At 47.3% G+C, this 19,412-nt stretch overlaps 2 protein-coding genes across 5 annotated transcripts in view; one reads left to right on the forward strand and one right to left on the reverse strand.

Annotated features, from left to right (window-relative positions):
- Nucleotides 1-250: 250 nt before the first annotated feature.
- On the reverse strand, nucleotides 251-2,207 carry LOC119178458 (pre-mRNA-splicing factor RBM22). The gene has a single exon (XM_037429664.2). The coding sequence runs from the start codon at nucleotides 2,167-2,169 to the stop codon at nucleotides 898-900; it is 1,272 nt and encodes a 423-aa protein (XP_037285561.2). The 5' UTR covers nucleotides 2,170-2,207; the 3' UTR covers nucleotides 251-897.
- Nucleotides 2,208-2,351: 144 nt separating this feature from the next.
- LOC119178459 (tubulin monoglutamylase TTLL4) overlaps nucleotides 2,352-19,412 on the forward strand; it is a 116,700-nt gene continuing 99,639 nt past the window's right edge. For 2 of the 4 annotated variants that reach the window (XM_037429665.2, XM_037429666.2), the window contains exons 1-5: nucleotides 2,353-2,474; nucleotides 4,889-5,135; nucleotides 6,739-6,800; nucleotides 7,911-8,036; nucleotides 15,716-15,826. In XM_037429665.2, coding sequence (XP_037285562.2) covers nucleotides 4,891-5,135; nucleotides 6,739-6,800; nucleotides 7,911-8,036; nucleotides 15,716-15,826 — 544 coding nt within the window. In that variant the 5' untranslated portion in view covers nucleotides 2,353-2,474; nucleotides 4,889-4,890. The other 2 variants (XR_005110709.2, XM_075886417.1) reach the window with 2 other exon arrangements.

Raw genomic sequence — 19,412 nt, forward strand, 5'->3', positions numbered from 1 at the left:
TTAGGCTTGCACTGGAACAATTCTGTTGTAGTTACGGAGCGCACAAAGGTCACTGCCATCGTTGCACAGCCTTTGTTTGCGAAAAGTGTGCCCTTTTCAGGCACACCAAAGTAACGACTAAGAAGCTTATTTGCGTTTATCTGTACCTGTGAGTACGTTTCGTGCGTTATTTGTGCGTGAGGAACACTGGGCACGTTTCGTTCTGCTTGCTATTCTGCGCGTGACTTTCAATTTGTTGCTATTGCGTTCATTGCTTCGCCTTTGCGGCGAAGTTGTGCCTTATTTACTAAAAAATCAAATGTAACATTAATTAAACGACACATTTAAATTTTGAAAATGTAACTGTAATGAATTCCTTTTGCATTAAAAGAACTTGTAACAGGAACTCTTTCCGAAATTGAGTAGGAATGAGGAACGAACTTTTGTTCCTGTTTTAAAGGAACAACACTGTGATAGGGAAACCACACTGCAGTGTGTACAACAGTGCGATACTGCTGTGAAATTGTGCACCATAAGCACAAACAAGAAACCCAGGGGACAGGTTGGAGGGCTCCGTGCACTAACTGTAATGTCTTACAAGCACAATCACATCATGCAAACAGGCATAACAGCAGATTTTGTAGAAACGGCACTGTTATCAGGTGTATTCATTTCAACCAATGAACTACAAGAAATAAAACAAAGAGAAGCAACACCCCAAACTGTGGTAACCAAGGCTGCACAACTGCACTGACAGGGCACATGACCACTTTAGCTCAAACCCTACCAGTTCAGTAAGCACATACACTTGCTCTGGCTGCACGCACAAGGCTTCACATTCGCGAAGTTTATTTTTATTCTCGTCGCTGCCACTGGCGCGAACCGAGGAATGCAAAACAAAAAAGCCGTGCTGTGCAACTAAGGTTTCCCCCTGCTGCCCAGACGCTGGGGATCCTGAGACGGGTAGTGAATGAGGGCGCGCATGAGTGGCAGCGGCGGGGGCACGGTTCCCGGGGGCGCGAGTCCAGGGGGAGGCGGTAGTGGCGGGGATAGCACAGCCTCGCCCGGGGGTACGAGGAACGCCGTGGGCGGCGGGGGTGGTGGCGGGAACGGGACTGGAGGCGGGTGAAGCGGGGCCAGGTTGAAGTAGTTGTTGGCCAGCTCGTCGGGTGGTAGCGGCAGGGCGCCCGGTAGGCCCGGAACAGGCTCGAGCGGCGGTCCCGGGGGTCTACCTTCGGCGCCTTCGGGCCCCGAGGGTGTCACCTGGCGCGCCAGCGGGCGCCCCCACTTGATGACGAGTCTGCGGCCGCCGAGGATGAGCTTGTTGAACGTTTTGTCGGCGGCCAGCTCGGCACTGACGCGGTTGGTGAACTGGACGAAGGCGCACTGCTGCCTCGCCAGCATGGTCACGCCACGGATCTCTCCGTACTGGTAGAAGTGGTCGCGCAAGTCCTTCTCCGTTAGCCGGTCGCCCAAATTGCCGACGTACAGCGTGGTGATAGAAGTGTCCTCCGGAGGCTCTAGTTTGGGCATGGCGGCTGCCCGACGCAGCAGTTTGTCGGCCACGGGGTCGTTCACGCCATAGTAGCGGTCGCGGATGTTCTGGTCGGCCAACGGATCGTCCGGGTCCGTGGGTTTCTCGTGCCGGTACGGGCACTCCTCGCCTCTCTTACACTCGCCTTTCACCCAGAAGCTGCAGATGTGTGGCCTGTTGCGCTTGTAGTAAGGCGTGGTACGCGCCAGCTTCATCAGAAGGTCGCTGGGGCTCTGCGCCTTGGCGAGGGCCCCGTACGGTTGGCTGGGGTCGCCATCAGCCACGGCGCGCTCCATGTTCTGCGAGTAGTACTCCTTGTTGACGTCCGACTTGGGCATGTCATCCCGCAGGCTGAGCGCATTGTCGCGCACCTGCACCGGCAAGCCGTAGTCCAGGTCCAGCAGGCACGTCTGGCACACGTTCTTCAGCTTGCTGCACGTCTGACAGACTTCGGTCTTCTTGAAGCGCATCCGGCCGCCGGGACACCACCGGAATACGGTGAAAGGGCGCGAGCATATTTTGCACTCCTTGCCGAACCGCTCTTTGGTCATGCGTACGTACGGGTTATCGCCCAAGCATGTCTGGCAGAGGATGGGGAATTCGGCTTCTTCCCAATTGAGCCGATTGTAGGTATTCGCACTTTTTGACGTCGCCATTTTTCGCAATTCGCGTCGCGCGTACTACACTGTTGCTGCCCGAAAAACAAAACGACTACCAAAAGACGACAAAAAGTTTTCTAAATAGCTCCTCTACACGTACCAAACAATCATAATTATGGGGTTCAAACCAAATTATTTTACTAATAAGCACCTAGTTTAGTGGAAATTTTGTTGTTTTTTAGCGTAAATATAATTTTAAATAAAGCGAGCCAGAAGTTAGCGGTGACGGCATTGCGAGCCACAAGGAATGAAAGCCAAGACAATCCATTCCTTCCAAGCGCGTGTTCAGAAGGATTGAGAAGGTATGGACCCATATCCTATTTCATTAGCCATAAATTGGTAGGTAATGGCCTCCAACAGAATTAATGCCTCGATAATGGCATCAGTTTTGCGGTGGCCTGCAACAGCAGTTGTTTAAATTGCTGTCTGGCGGCTTAGCGCCATTTACCGTAGCTGACAAATTCATTCATTCGCGTTTTGTAGATTCACTGGCGCGGCATGGCCCTACAGTAATGTCGCGTGTTCGCTTCGAATGTTTCGTCTTATCTGGGTGCTGTGGATGTTTTCCACGCACCCGGAAAAAGCCATTAGCAACGAATTCTGCTTGGCGGATGCGCGAAACACTGGGTTAGGCTTCCTTGCGTGAAAGATGAGACGCGAGACCACTGCGCGCTGAGCTCAGTTACATCCCGACTGGCGCGCAGCTCAGATGTTTTTTTTTTTTTACTTTTTTTTTACCCTCCATCATTCGTCCTCTTCGGGAACCTTTTTCTGGTGAACGACGTCTGCTTTCGTGAACGCCGCAGAAGCCTCGAATAGTCGGCAGGTTATTTCCCCATTCAAGTCGGTTGTGTGGCTTTGTGAGTGAAATGTCACTTCAGTCTCGTATCGTACTTACATGGTGTCTTTGATGTTACCACGCTCGACTGCCACCGAAGGTTCAGCGTAGCGCCATATTTAAATGCCGTAAAATTGCTGGCGCCGAAAACAACTACTATGTCGTCTTTCGTTCTTTTGATAGATGTGCAGATTCCGTCTGTGCCGAAGTATTGGCGATTTTAGACGTCTACTAGCGCTGCTTTGGTAAGAGCGTTGTCTTTTGTGGCTGTTTCCCCCGCCCTAATTTGTGGCGACGCGAGGAGCAGTTTTGTGTCAGGTGTGCGTCGTCTGCTGTTGCCTTGTGTCCGAAGCAGGTGGTCCGGTACAATACTTATGGTGAGCGCTTTTTTCAAATGTCGGATAACTTTGATGGATTGGGCAAGATGTTGCGACAACCGTCACTTTGACGAGGCTTGGGGTGCCGTGATATGTGCAACAACCTCCATTTTGGAGCAAGAGCAGCAATGGTAGTGCTCTACTTTGTGCTTTGTCTACCATGTTTTTTTTTTTTTTTCAGACTCGGCAGGTGCCTAGTTCAAAAGCGGCTGTAGAGACCGCGGCAGTCGGGGTGTGTGATAGACACCGACATGACGGTGATTAATTTGTTATGCGAAAGCAGCTAGTGCACACAAAGAAGTTGTAGTCTTTGTTTGTTTGGCTTTTGTTACCTTGCATACCCGATGTTAAAGAAGTCTGTCGTTTTAATTTTTGTAATTGCATATAAAGCTCAAAGACACTTGGTTGTCGACAAACATTTTTCAAAGTGCCAGTAACAACCTCGTAGTCCAGAATTTCCAATGGAGAAATGACTGTGCACTTGTATGATGTGACCATGCTGCCAAAGAACTTTGTGAATAAGTGCTGTAATAAGGAAGTTGCAGGGGTGTGAACGACCTGCCTTGCGTGGTTGCAGATGTCAAAAAAAAAAAAAAAGGAAGTTAAACCATCATTTCATAAAGGTGTGTTAACCCTAGGTATAGCTGCAATGGTAATGATAGACAGTATGATTCAGCAAATTTCACGTAACATTGCTATATAATAAAATATGCATTTTTTTCCAAGCATGAATTACTAATATTTTTGTAGATCACAATATATTGTTAGTATTCATGAAGTAGGGCTTTGTTAACATTAGAAACAATTTCTGTATTATAGAAATATAGAGGTATGGAAACCATGCATAAGACGCCAAAAGGAAAAATAGTGAAGGAGTACTGGCATAATTTGAAACAAATAGCAAAAAGGACATTTTTTATTTGTTTGGCATTCGCTGTCAACGCTCTCCGCAAACTTGAATCAGACAACACATATTGAATATTTTATTTGGACTTGGAAATTTTCTTGACTCTGGTATTAAAGATGGGACATTATCTTGATGAGACCTCTCCTTTCCCCTACCACGCCCCAGCCCCATCTTTTTCAAGTTTGATAATCAGTCCTTGGATCCCAATGCATTACCCTAGTGCTACTTAACTGCAGTGAACCTATGTTCAAATATCTAAATGGTAGTTCTCATAGTCATACTTTTCTGTTTCTTCGTACCTTTTTGCTCTGATTATTATGGAGTGCATATAACTTTTTGTTAAGAAAATAAACCCAGCCGTAAAATTTAACATACACAGGAATGGGACACAGGGGAACTGCTAGACTACCAACTGTACATTTCTTGATGCAATATACCAACTAAGCCCAACAGTGAGTGTTATTAGTGTATAATTTATTCTTTTGCACTGCCTTATGGGCGACGCCAACCACTTCTCCTCTGGTCATGTTTGGTGTACCCGGAGTTGATGTGCAACGTCTTGTCGCCCATTTCTGAAGTACAACCGTTTTGTAGGGATGGTGACGCGGGTGCAGCCGCCACCACGGGGGTCAACGCTGTACCACATGCTTGAGGACAGCCAGGCGGCCATCTTCTGCTGTTGCTGTGAGGTGCCCTCGCCCGGCTGTGCTCGGCGCACTGCCTCTTCCTCTCCTCCGCTCACACCCCCTGACGACCCCAACAGCCTGGTGTCGCCAGCTTCACTGCCTTCATCCTCTTCGTCCTCGTCGCTGGACGGTGCTGCCCCGCTGCCATCCGATACGTGAGTGCACGTTGTGTCTACTCAGTTCCGGCTACCTGAAACACTGAAGTAGCAGGACAGAACTGCAGTGATGTGAGTGCTGCTCCAAACTGGTCTAAACGGTAATTTTCTTTAGTAATTGCTCCAAACCTGCTCCGAAATTACACTGAGAGAGAATGGAAAACTTTTACTGTTCTGACTGACTCGTAAGTCCTAAAAAAATTGAAAAAAATTTGTGTACTGTCATCACAGTGAGCTCCTAGTGTGAAACAATAATGGCGTTTTATTTGTTTATTTATTAGTACCTCAAATGCCCCATGAGGGCTCATACATGAGAGGTGGGTATATACTATAACTAGGACATGGTGGTTTCTATTGGTGCCTTGAAGGATGTATTACTGAAGTGGTGTTCTACGTCGGCAGGAAGACGATTCCAGTTCTTTGCAGTCTGAACAAAAAATGGTTTGGTGTGGGCGTTAGTGCAGGCTGCTGGGGGATAAACTGCTTCTGGGTGGTCAAGATGGGATGAACGATGCAAAAGTTCGATATTGGCCTGTTGATGGGGAAGGTGATAAAACTTATGGAAAAGACATAATCTTGGAGTTTTGCGGCGCTGTTCAAGGGTTTGAAGATGAAGACATGACTTCAGTTCGGTTACACTGGTGTGATAATAGTCCGATAAAACAGAGCTAGCTGCACGATTTTGTGTTGATTCCAGCTCAAGAACCAGCGTGATAAATGTATTGCCCATTTGGCTGTTTTTTCGTTTCTTTTTCTGATTCAGGCATGCAGGCTAGTGTGGTGAAATGTGAAAATAAGCAGGATTGCTTTTATTTTATACTGAATATGTATATTGCTTATTAGGCAACAGATATATGAGACTGTGGTTACTTCTAAAATGTGGTGCTCAGCTTTTCCAGTTTGATTTGATTTCTGCTACAAGCACTAGTATTTTGTATTGTATCTAATTTCACAGCCCAATTTTGACAACCCTCCGTTGCTTGCTTCATGAAATTTATGTTGATTATTTTTTGTTTAATATATTTCATACTAAATAATAATATTTACAAGAGGCTTCGACAATTCCCGGAACTCCAAATAATGTTTTGCAAATTTAGTATCTGCTCCAAAAACAGCAATAGCTGGTCCAGACTATCGTTTTTTTCTGCTCGAAAAGTACTTATGGCGGCTACAACGCAGAAGGGTTCCTGCTCCAAAGTATGCTCTAAAAAGTAAAAAGTCACTCCTATCACTGGAACTGTCAACCTTGAATTCTGAGTAACAGTTAACAGTCTCAACTTGATCTTAGCATAAGTTGTGAAGTGTCTTAATTTTGCTTTTTTCATTATGATGCCTATCTGCTTGGCAGGACATTTAGTTTTTTTTTTTTTGTACTGCGGGTAAAGGTAGGTATGGAGTGTTTAAATTTACTGGGAAACTACTATAGCTTCTTTAAATTTTTTTTATGATTTTTTCAGTGGTTTAAAAAGATCATTTCATTCAGAAACTGAAATTTTGGCTAAGCAGCTTAGCCAAGTGTTGGCCGAATCGACTCTGTGATAGTGTCAGGCTGTACTTACTGCACACATTGTCGCTCTTGCTAAACTTCTTCACCGGGATGCAGATCACCTGAAGAAACCGGTGGTCACCAGTCACGACCAACGAAGAGGTCCCTATCTGACATGGGTGAGTATGCAGTGTCGGATTGTCAGTTTCCTGCACTTGTTAAACGCACGGATAGTTAACAAGCACTTAGTGTTAAGCGAGGTTGTTTAGTGTTAATGGGAGGACAAAGTTAGGTGTTTAGACATACGACACCTAGGAAGTTGATCATGTGCTTTCACTGTTTGTGTGGCTGTCTCTGTTCTGTGATTCTCAGAAAAGTTTGGCATTCAGCGACTCTAGCACAGTGAACGTCCGATTTTTCAGATTCTCTAGGTGTCATGAGTTTGGTAAAACTTTAGATGTTTGTGCATATTGACATAAAGGGTCCCTGGAACACTTTTTTGAGTAACCATGGAATTGATTTGTGAAAAAGCACATTGCCTCACAAGTTCAACGCCGCAAAAATTTTAAGAATTCGTCCAGCACGAGCGGAGTTACACAGATTTGTCGCACGCTGTAATCGCATTCTCTCTTTTCTTGTTCCAACGAAAGCGCTGTAAGCCAAGCAGGCAGGGATAGGAGGGGCAAACAAAAGACGTCACGCGCGTCTTGTGACCTTGAGCACTTTTTTTCCCCATCAGATATGCGGTGGCACGTGTACGTGTGGACAAGTGAAGGCCTTTGGCGGCGATTTCTGTAACAACCGAGTGCGCCATGTTCAAATCAGCGAATGGCTGATATATTGGTCATCTACATGTGGTTTTTGGGCATATTTCGTGATTTTTCAAGGGAAGAGAAAGCAATTTTTAGCTGACTTTGATAATTTATTGCGAATTTCAGGCCACGTGCTGCGCTATAATATTTGGCTCATGTGTTCTCGGAAGCCTCTACTACTGATCGGCAGTGTATTCTGACCATGCTGAAAAAGTGTTGCAGGGCCCCTTTAAATGAGTCTTGTGACAGGACCTCAAGAGTATGCGAATTCGAAACTGTATTGGAAAGATTGGGCCTCCAGTAAATCAGCAGTTGACTTTGTTGCTAATATTTTTCTACTTCTTCTGTAGCTTTTCTTTTTTCTGTTTATCTTCTTTCATTTGATTTGCACAGAGTGAATGGTGTGACATGACAGCAGCCGCTCACTGGTGCTATTGTTTGTTTTGCTTTGTAAAATTGGTGTGTTTTCATTCGTAGGTGCAGCTCAGCAGCAGCAGCACAAGGAGGGTGATGCAGAACGCGACAGACTGTACTCGCCCTTCCGGCGTAGCCTGTTTCCAGGTGTCCCGCCAACCCTTCAGTTCTACTCTGATGGACACCAAGGCAAGTGTGGTGCTTTTGTTGCCCTTACTTGGGCTTCAAGGCTTCAGTGCAAACACCCAACCACCAAGGCACTCTGGCCACTGCTGCCGGTTTTCTTTTTCTTCACGACATTTGTGTCCAAATCACAAATCCTGTATTTAAAAATGGACTTTGCAACACCTTTTATGGTCAGAAAACGCTGCTAATAGGTAGCCGAGACTCCTGAGAGAATGTGAGCCAAATGTTATAGTGCAGCACAAGGCCAAGAATTTACCATAAATTCTCAAGGTTATCTAGAAATCGCTGCCTCTTCTTATGAAAAATCTTGCAGTGAACCCAAATGATGGCACCATAAGCCCGAAGTTTATGGCCATTGGGTCACTTGAGCGTTGTGAGCTGCTTAGTTGTCGCTGTTGACACAGGCTGCCACTACGTGCCTGAACTCACGATTGCACTTAAAGTGAGTGTCGCGTTCGAAGAAAAACAAATAGAAAATCTGCTCATTCATGATGTTCACTGAAGAACTATCGGCTTATTGACCCTTCTTCATGTCCTCTCTGCGTAGCAGTCAACGCTGGCTGGCGCAGAAGTAAAGAGATAGCATTTAAAGCAGGCTTTGAATCTCAAAATTTTGCTCATACGTGATGGATACTGCAAATTTTTTTTGCAGCCGTATATCCATGAGGCACAGAATTCATTTCGTGAAGTGATTCGATAAATCGAATTTTGTTATAGTGGACTTCAGATTGATGTTTTTTTTTTTTTTTCAGATTAGCGAGTGTTATGAAAATCCCCATTCAGATGTTCATTGGACTAATGCAAAAATATTTCACTGCTATGAATTTCAGAATACCGAACATTTCAGAATAACATATCAAATCTGTAGCCATTGTATCTTCTTTAGAGTTCAAAATAATGAATAGTGAATTTAAAAGGCTGTTTGCAGCAGTGGAAACAGTGGCCAGCTTCGTGCATGCTACTATCATCATGAGATTGTCTGCGTTCCCTATGCGCTTGCTCTAATGAAATGTGCAACAGCCCGATCAGCATCACCATTGCCTGTTCTTGTTTTTTGCGTCAGGCCACCAGGTTTTGCCTCCTTGCCTTCGTTTTGTCGCGCGTGTATGTCTGCACGCTTGTTGCGTGGTTGTTTTGTATACTTTAGCTTGGTGGTTGTATGTTCAGGACGAGCTCAAGAAACAGCATAAAAGGAATGCAGGGACAGTTCGAAATGCAATGCAAGCAACCATTGGGATGCAGTCACCAAGGATTACCTGTAAATGCTTCTGTAATGTTACAACATTACACGCAGTGTGATGCTGAAGGGTGCATGTTGGCTAAACTGTTGACAAATAAAGTCCAAACCATTTGTCGTGATAAAGGAAGTGGGATAAGAACGGCAAAAGGGAACACAATGTTGAAATAATGTGCAGAAACCAATGCAAAAAATTTGTATCTGACACCGATGCTTCAAAGTGCATAAAGCACTGTGCGCACTTCAAAGTGCACACACTCAATGGCATGTCTTGCAGCAGTTGTGTGGCACTCAACGAGAAAATACCACCCTGTTGCTGAAATAAACTTTCCCACGTTCTGTAATACAGTTATACCTAGATATAACAAAATTGATGAAATCTCAGAAAAATTCGTTATAAGGAGGATTTCTTTATATACAGGTTCGGTGCAAAAATTTCAAGAACGTGCAAATGAAACAAAAGGGGGCCTGAAGGCAGAGCTAACCCAAAACACTTACTTTGCAGTAAAAAAAACTGTGTTATTATTGTGATAGCAATTATATAGACACACTCAGCGGGTTTTCGCTGTCGCCGCCATGTTCCTAAACAAGTTCAGATTGATAACATGCCCCCGCACATAGTAACTTTCACCAGCGGGGAAAAGCGCAAGCAAATGAGTCGGCCCATCCCTATTGCCTGGAAAGGGCATAAGATAACATTTCCCATGTGTTAACACTGCCATAGAATGTTCAAAGTAAACCACCTGTCTTGAACAAGCGTGAAACAACGCAGGGAGGGGGGGATGGAGGGATCGCTTGAGTAGCAATAATGAACTTGGATTTTAAGGGTGGTCGCGATCACTGGCGCGCTTGCTAAAGGGTAAAGTGCTTTAAAGCACTTTACCCTTTAAGGGTAAAGTGCTTTAAAAGCACTTTACCTTTACCCATGCACACGCGCACGTTGTCGGAAATGAAGAGCGAACAACACAGACATGAGTACCGCGGAAAACGATTTGGTTTTGATTTATTTTTATTTTATTTTGGTTTAACGCGTTTGGGAAGGGCACACCTGCGCGCACTACGTGTGCCCGCGGCAATGAGAGTGGCGGGTGGCGGCAACGCCGGCTCGTGGTGTGTAGTCCCGCCTGCCCGCATTACGCTCACCGGCGCGCAATAACGAGCGCTTGCTCTCGCCTGGTGCCCCGTTCGTCAGCGGCGGAGCAGCTGCGGAAGATGCATGCCTGTATCGAAATGCGGAGCAAAATTCTTAGATCTGTGAGGAAAATTCGTTATATCAAAGTTGTCTCCCGCTGTTACTTTGTTACATAGAGGTCACAAATACACGTGCTTCTATGGAGCAACGGCGGGGAATAGAAAAAATTCGTTATATATAGGAATTCGTTATATGGAGGTTCATTATAAGCAGGTTTAACTGTATTTCATGTTTGTTTTGGGACTTACTGGAAAATAATGCGTTCGTGGATGTATACCCAGCACAAGCAAGCAAGTTACTTGGTTGTATTGAGGTCTTTTGTGTGAATTCCGTATACCGTATTTACTCGATTCTACCGCGCCCTCGATTGTAACGCGCACCCGATTTCCACCGCGAAAAAAAAAAAAAAAACGTAAGACATCGATTGCAACGCGCACCAATTTTTTTTTTTGCTGGCCCGCACGATCACACCACTCGAAAAAACGATTCCTTTCGGGATTGTCTTCCATTTAAATATGATGTACGGGCAAAGCTAATGCCCATCTGACGTGTAACAGAGCATTGCCGTCACTGTAGTTTTACCGTGGACCGATGTCAGCACGCGAACTTGCTTCGCCCCCTTCTTCTCGACAGTTGTGGTGCCAGGCATGTCGAAGTAAAGAGGCGTCTGATCGGCATTCCCGATTTGCCCAAGCAGGTAGCCGTTGTTGCGCCGCAAGTTTAGGACGAACCTCTGAAAACTGTGAAGCTTTTCATCGTACTCCTCCGCAAAACTTTTCGCATATGCATGTTCCCCTTCGGAGGGAAAAGCCTTTCCTCTTCATAAAGTTAGTTAGCCAGCACCTGCTCGCTTTAAACTGGCTCCGCATAAGCCCTTTTTTTAAGGCTAACTGCATAGCCTGCACTTGGAGCAGTTCTGTCGTCAGGGGTCGCTGTGCCGCTTACTGCTCAATCACATACTCGCCGAGCAGCTCTTCAGTTTGCGGAAACCGACCCTGCAGTGGTCCACTGAAGCCTTTGCGTAAAGCTTTGCTGTCGAAAATCTTCTGCTTTTGTTTCCGCCGGTCCCGCACGCACGTTTCGTGAACTCCGAACGACCGCGATGCGGCCCGATTTCCGTCCGTTTCTGCACACGCGATGACTTTTCTTTTAAAAGCGGCATCGTGGTGCACTCGAGTTTTTGGAGTCGGCCATTCCACGCCGTCGATGCTAATGCACTACTAGATGACGAACTCCTCAGCACACGTACGAAGTGCCGCACATGGTAAACACATAGGCAGAAATAGCCGACGCACCATGCCGACGCACGTAGGGGGCAGCCATTTTGGATTAGCGATGGCAATAGATTGACCGTAATTTTTTTGTTTGTACTCGATTCTAACGCGCATGCGATTTATGAACTCGCCTAACCGGAAAAAAGGTGCGCGTTAGATTCGAGTAATTACGGTAGTCGCGCTGCAATGCTTTTCAAAATAACGCATGTTTTTTAGCAGTCTCTAGAGATTCGTTGTACCGTCGAGCCCGCTTGTAACGAACCTGAGCCTGACGCGGTATCTGTTCTTCGGCTGTAGTGTCGGCGATGTCAAGTTTACTACGCAACGTAAATCCTGCGTGCCGGAAACAGTTGCTGATCGTGCCTGCTGACACTGCCTTCCAGGTATCGGCAAGCAAGCTCACGGCTGACATCAAATCATCGTTGTATTTTATCTGGCTCTCTAAGCAGAGCAACACGCGCTGCAGCAGGCATGAACGATACAGCACCTTCAAATTCTTGATGATACCTTGGTCCATAGGTTGCAGAATACTGGTCGTATTCGGCGGCAGGTATTCTAGCTCGATGGCTTTCAGACAGCTGATCGGCGCATGGGCAGTACAGTTATCTACGAACAAAAGAAGCTTGCGCTTTTGCAATTCAAACTTTCGGTCCAATTTTCTGACATACTCTTCGAACAGCTTCTGCGTGACCTACGCCTTCGTATTGGCTTCGCACCAGACAGGCAAATTTTCTTACCCTTAAAACATTGAGGGTTTTTCGATTTCCCGATTACCAGCAGCGGGAGCTTTTCCGTGCCAAAAGCGTTGCAGCCGACGACAGTGACTCGTTCCTTGCTGAGTTTACCTCCGTGGCAAGGTTCTCCAGAACGGGCGAGTGTCTTCTCTGGTAGTAGCTTATAATAGAAAGGCCCGGTTTCATCGAGGTTGAAGGTGTCGTCTGCAAAGTAGCGCCGAAGCAGCTCCACCAACTTTCCACTGCGGTAGTTCGCTACCAGTGTGCTATCCACGGCACCGCTCTCACCGCACATTGTTTGGAAAGCGAGGTCGTACCGCTTTTTAAAAGTTCCGGAGCCAGCCATCGCTGAACTTAAATCCGTCAATGCCAAGGCGAAGTGCCAATGTTTCGGCCTTTTGCTTCAAGAGGTGGCTGGAAACGGGAACCCGTTGAGCGACGGTAGCGTTAAGCCAAATGCTCAATGCTTCTTCTAACTGCGGATGAACACCTTGGCGCACCCTCTTTTGTTCACTTCCGGATGATGTCTCTGTCGCGCCTAAAATCTTGTCCTTATTGTTCATGTAGTCCGATATGGTTTGCTTCGAAATGTTGACTCTCGAGCAACTTCGACTTGCGGACGACTACTGAGCATTTGCTGAATGATGGCTGCTTTCTTTGCCATGGTTAGCGTTGTATATCTGCCGCGTTTCGTTGGTGCGGCCTTTGGCACTGGCTGTGAGGGCACCGTTGGTGCCATTTAACTTCAGATCTTGTGAGACAGCTGGACGTAAAATAAAGCAAGTCTCAAAATAAATATAAACGCGCGCAGAATTCAGCAAAACGCTGTACCGCACACACATGTGACAGAATGGCGGCAATAGCTGCACAGCGAGGGTATACAGGAACCGAAATGTTAGATGATCGGGATGTCGATACGATCCCCCACAGTTGAGCCGTGCCTCCAAGATCAGCATTTTCAAGTACAAATCTCTGAGGCATAAAGTTGCGATCGAAATAAAGCCTTATAGATTACCAATTTGCTTTCGTTTTGATCTCTGAGGCCATACTTTGTATGGTATGAGTGCCGGAGAAGATAATGGCTGCCAATTTGGCGTGCGCGACCGCCCCGCCGCGGTGGTCTAGTGACTAAGGTACTCGGCGGCTGACCCGCAGGGCGCGGGTTCGAATCCCGGCTGCATTTCCGATGGAGGCAGAAATGTTGTAGGCCCAGCTGCTCAGATTTGGGTGCACGTTAAAGAACCCCAGGTGGTCTAAATTTCCGGAGCCCTCCACTACGGCTTCTCTCATAATCATATAGTGGTTTTGGGATCTTAAACCCCACATATCAATCAATCAATCGGCGTGCGCGACAGTAGGGCAGGGTTCGAATTATCGAATGTAGATCTGGCAGCTGTCTGAAATATCGGTCGTCTTTACACATTACTTCTACTGGACCATCGGCGGTGCCGCGCGACTGTCTGAATTATCGAGCATGTCCAAATTATCGGTGTCCAATTTATCGATCGGCGACTGTACTTTATTCACAATGCCTTAATCCGCACCCAGTTCTGCGTTGTCGACATCATCATCGACCATAATGAAACCATCGCAACAGATGTCCCATGCGCTCTCTCATGTCGGAGTTGATGGCGTGTTGCCACAAATTGCCGCCGCAGTGGTTCTGCTCGGAAGCTTCAGGCTCGGCACCGGGCCCGGCGTCGACGAAGTCGGCCTCGCGAAAACAGTTTTCCGTGCATGTAGCCGTCACTGCTGCTCACGAAATATTCAGCATCTCCACAGCTCAATACCGGGAACGCCCGAAGTGGCAAGTTGGCTGCCAGGTGGTCAACAGCTATGAACAAGCGCTCCGCAATGCGGCACCTAATGCGTGGATTACGCCCGAGCCAGGTCACACTTTCACACTTTCGATTTGTTGAGTGGCAGGAAAAAGCGTGCAAGTCCTCCCGTCTGCCATCTTGACCAAACAACGAACACCAAAAGCGAGCAAGACGCGCACACGCGACACACATGCCAGAACACGTGGAACAGCTCTGGGCCCATTTCTAGTTGGAAAACGAAAGTTTTGAATTAAAGCCAGCGTGGCTGGCGTCGCGGAGTGGTGGAGATGGGCGAAGGGGTTGTAATCAAGAGAGGAGAGCCGATTTGCGAGAGAAGGGCAAGGAGTTGCGATAAAGGAAAAAGAGGCGAGGATATGGCAAGATGGCGACCTTGAAAACCAAAACATGCAGGAAGAAGGTTTTTCGGTTAGCTTGCTTGAAAGGTCTGCGATACGCGCCACTTGCGCGTACTTGAACTCGAAAGGGTGTCTGCGCGCGCAGAGGTCAAAGCACAGCCACCTGGATCACCGTGCACGGCGGTGTTCAAAGAATCGGCGGCCGTGGTAAAAAGTCGTTTGTTGCGCCGGCTGGTTTGCGTGGCCTTACCAACTTCGATATTTCGCGATTCGTTCCGCGCAAATAAACAGCCGTTTTCCTGCTTCTGCAAGCGTGCGGAGGGCATGCTGAGCCGAGTGCATAGTGAGCGAGAACAGGTGCTAAACATGAAACTAATCGCGAATTATTAGAATTGGTGGGGTAGCGTACGCGCGTGGACTAGACTCAGACGATCGGATAGAGTCGGTGGCCGACGATGTTGGCAAATGGTCTGGTCACTGCAGGTCGGCGACGCCAACGACAGTACCAGCCATCAAAAACAGAGGAGATGGCGGACCGGCCTTCGAAAGATAGGTGGCAGTGTGAAAACACTGGCCTCGTCTGGTGATGCAAGGTGCTCAGAGTAGTGGGGGGGGACAAAGAACGGAGCGGTGCTTAACAAAAAGCGGTCGGGGAGAGCGGCAACTAAGGGGGCGTGAAGGCAGGGTTGGCGTTTATCAATAAGAATGTGTGGGCACCTCGCTGATGCTTGATCGGTGGTCGAAAGTGGTTTTCCGGGAAGTCTGCAGAGCGCTGACCCCGTTCGCTGTAACCGATCGGTGGCGCTTGGAGACGTTCGTTGTAAGTGCGATTTTGTGCCATATAACCAATGTATATTTTCACGGTCATGCGGATATTGTTCGTTTTAAGTGAAAGTTAGTTTTAAGTGGGGCCATTATATGTGGGCTCGACTGTATTGAGATCTGGCTGTTAACAATCTACATGGTTTTGTAGCTCATTTATGTTTCTTTGACAGCGTGCTTGATCATGTGGCCTCTTTGTGTTGCGCACAGCGACTCTACATTGATTTCCTCTATCCATTATGTGCAGTGCTTCCCCTGCCTGCGTGCATCCGCAAGCAGCTACGGTGGAAAGTGACCAGCATCACGCCTCTACTCATCCGCCAGACAGTTGTCCGGTCAGGCTTCCGACTCACCCGAGGTTAGTGCCTGCACTGCGTGTTTTTTCCGTGTGTCCGTCTCATTTGCCGTGCTGCAACGAAATTTAAAATGCCTATGGCCAGACTGGAGAGGCTTGGGGGCATTCCTTGTTATGGCTTTTGCATTGCAGCTGTTTATACCTCCCGCCACACTCCCTTGGTGTTGCTGTGGCCGTGCTGCTGTATTCGCTACTGCCAGTGAAGGCGAGCGTGAGCTTGCATCCCTCTCAGCTCTGCATGCTTGCTTTATTTGTAACTGCTACGCAATGGTGTTGCATAGCAGTTACACCGTGTGGTTGTCGTCTTTCCTGCGAACATGTCAATAAGTTTGATATTTGTGACATTTGATATATTTGTGATTGTGAAATAAAATTTCAGCATAACATTCTGCGTTTATACAGTAAGAAACAAGCCACCAGGCCAACCGAAAGATGAGGTATCTGGCAATATCTAAAAGCCCCGAGAAATAAAAAAAGGGAGTGATAGTTGAGGCTCTTGTTGCAATCTGCGGTTCGTATGTCAATCGTGCAGAATAGACAGGTGGCGCTATACGTTATACACTTGCTTTTTCGGCTCTTTCTCCGCACAATCTTTTGACTGCGGGCTTATCTCTGGAGTGCGAACGGCTTCCCTCAAACGGCTCGTTCTGAGCTCGGCCAGGTGGCAGCTTTCCGTGGCTCCAGTTACATGACCTTGCTACTTCTTCCTAGAGGCAAGCTCGGGTTGAAAGTCGCGGCGCAGCGATGCGCAGTCCGAATGCCGGGGGAGCGATGACAGGTGATGACTTCTTGCTTCCAGGACCGCCCAAAAGGACAGTGGCGGCCAGTTTGCCATTATTTTTAACGACCGGCACTGCAGTTTCGTCTCGCTGAGTGCAAGAAGACAGCGTAAAGGCGCGAAGGCTACAACACCGATATATCTCGGGCATGACATGCTAATCCGCTGTCACTTTTTGTGTTCGGCGGGAGTGTGCCTGCGGGCACGTTGCACAGAATGTGTAAACTTTGGAGAGAGCCATGATAGGAAAGAGTGCCAAAGCCTGCTGAAAACACAGGTATTGAGATCACGTCAGCCCTAAATGTAAAGCTTAAATTGGCCGTAAACAGATTAGCTAACAAAATCTTGATGCGGACGGCAGTGGCCACCTCTTTTTTTTTGCTTACTGCAACGGAATGAAGAATAGATTGAATTCGCTTTCTCTCAGTCTAGGCTGCAATTGCTTGACTGATAAATCAGTAAGACTCTGTATGATGTGACTTTTGTCTGGGCCAAAAACCACCCGGTGGTCGATTAGTAAGACGAGGTTCTTTGTATAGGTTGCAATTGCTTGACTGATAAATAAGTAAGACTCCGTACGATGTGACTTTTGTCTGGGCCGTAACCGCCCGGTGGTCGATTAGTGAGACGAGGTTTTTTTGTATAGGTTGCAATTGCTTGACTGATATATCAGTAAGACTGTGTACGATGTAACTTTTGTCTAGGCCGTAACCACCCGGTGGTCGATCAGTGAGACGAGGTTCTTTGTATAGGTTGCAATTGCTTGACTAATAAATCAGTAAGACTCCGTACGTTGTAACTTTTGTCTGGGCCGTAACCTCTGGGTGGTAGATTGGTGAGACGAGGTTCTTTGTATAGGTTGCAATTTCTTGACTGCTAAATCAGTAAGACTCCGTATGATCTAACTTTTGTCTGAGACACAACCACCCGATGGTTGTACAGTCAGACGAGCTACTTTGTATAGGTTTCAATTGCTTGACTGATGAATCAGTAAGACTCTGTACGATATAACTTTTGTCTGGGCCGTAGGCACCCGGCGGTCGACAGTGAGACGAGGATCTTTATATAGGTTGCAATTGCTTGACTCATAAATCAGTAAGACTCCGTACGATGTAACTTTTGTCTGGGCCGTAACCTCCAGGTGGTAGATTAGTGAGACGAGGTTCTTTGTATAGGTTGCTATTGCTTGACTACTAATTCAGAAAGACTCCGTATCATCTAACATTTGTCTGAGCCGTAACCACACGATGGTCGATCAGTGAGACGAGCTTCTTTGTATAGGTTGCAATTGCTTGACTGATGAATCAGTAAAACTCCGTATGATGTAACTTTTGTCTGGGCCGTAACCACCCAATGGTCGATCGGGGAGACGAGGTTCTTTGTATGTAGTACCGTAATTACTCGAATCTAACGCGCACCTTTTTTCCGGTTAAGCGAGTTCATAAATCGCATGCGCGTTAGAATCGAGCACGAACAAAAAATTTCGGCCAATCTATTGCCATCGGCAAATCTAAAATGGCCGCCCCCTACGTGCGTCGGCATGGCGCGTCGTCCATTTCTGCCTATGTGTTTCTCATGTGCGGCACTTCGTACGTGTGCTGAGGAGTTCGTCATCTAGTAGTGCATTAGCATCGACGGCGTGGAATGGCCGACTCCAAAAACTCGAGTGCACCACGATGCCGCTTTTAAAAGAAAAGTCATCGCGTGTGCAGAAACGGACGGAAATCGGGCCGCATCGCGGTCGTTCGGAGTTCACGAAACGTGCGTGCGGGACCGGCGGAAACAAAAGCAGAAGATTTTCGACAGCAAAGCTTTACGCAAAGGCTTCAGTGGACCACTGCAGGGTCGGTTTCCGCAAACTGAAGAGCTGCTCGGCGAGTATGTGATTGAGCAGTGAGCGGCACAGCGACCCCTGACGACAGAACTGCTCCAAGTGCAGGCTATGCAGTTAGCCTTAAAAAAAGGGCTTATGCGGAGCCAGTTTAAAGCGAGCAGGTGCTGGCTAACTAACTTTATGAAGAGGAAAGGCTTTTCCCTCCGAAGGGGAACATGCATATGCGAAAAGTTTTGCGGAGGAGTACGATGAAAAGCTTCACAGTTTTCAGAGGTTCGTCCTATACTTGCGGCCCAACAACGACTACCTGCTTGGGCAAATCGGGAATGCCGATCAGACGCCTCTTTACTTCGACATGCCTGGCACCACAACCGTCGAGAAGAAGGGGGCGAAGCAAGTTCGCGTGCTGACATCGGTCCACGGTAAAACTACAGTGACGGCAATGCTCTGTTACACGTCAGATGGGCACAAGCTTCGCCCGTACCTCATATTTAACTGGAAGACGCTTCCGAAAGGAGTCGTTTTTTCGAGTGGTGTGATCATGCGGGCCAGCGAGAAAAAATGGGTGCGCGTTGCAATCGATGTCTTAAGTTTTTTTTTTTTTTTTTTTTTCGCGGTGGAAATCGGGTGCGCGTTACAATCGAGGGCGCGGTAGAATCGAGTAAATACGGTAAGTAACCCCCGAATGCAAAGATGTTACTTGACTCGTACTTGACTCGTTCTTGACTCAAGACAGTCTTGCCGGTCGCCATAAATCGTTCTCGAACTTGCGGATGACTTGAAGGCGACTTGGCTCGGTCGAAGTCAGGATAAGTTTCAAGTCAGCTGCGGGGCTAGCTTGAAAGCGACTTCACGCGTTATTCCAGCATGGCCACCTCTCGAATGGACGTCGCGTGAAAGGTGACCGCTTTTGAGTTTGCTTGCCTCGCCATAAGCGTAGCATTTTTTGAGGCGCAGTGCCTGCTTAAGATTCTTGG

This window comes from Rhipicephalus microplus, chromosome 1 (genome assembly GCF_043290135.1).
Source record: "Rhipicephalus microplus isolate Deutch F79 chromosome 1, USDA_Rmic, whole genome shotgun sequence".
Taxonomy (NCBI): Eukaryota; Metazoa; Arthropoda; class Arachnida; order Ixodida; family Ixodidae; genus Rhipicephalus; species Rhipicephalus microplus.

Bases quoted from the DNA above. Each gene is read 5' to 3' on its own strand.
- LOC119178458 (XM_037429664.2), bottom strand. From the start codon at position 2,169: ATGGCGACGTCAAAAAGTGCGAATACCTACAATCGGCTCAATTGGGAA.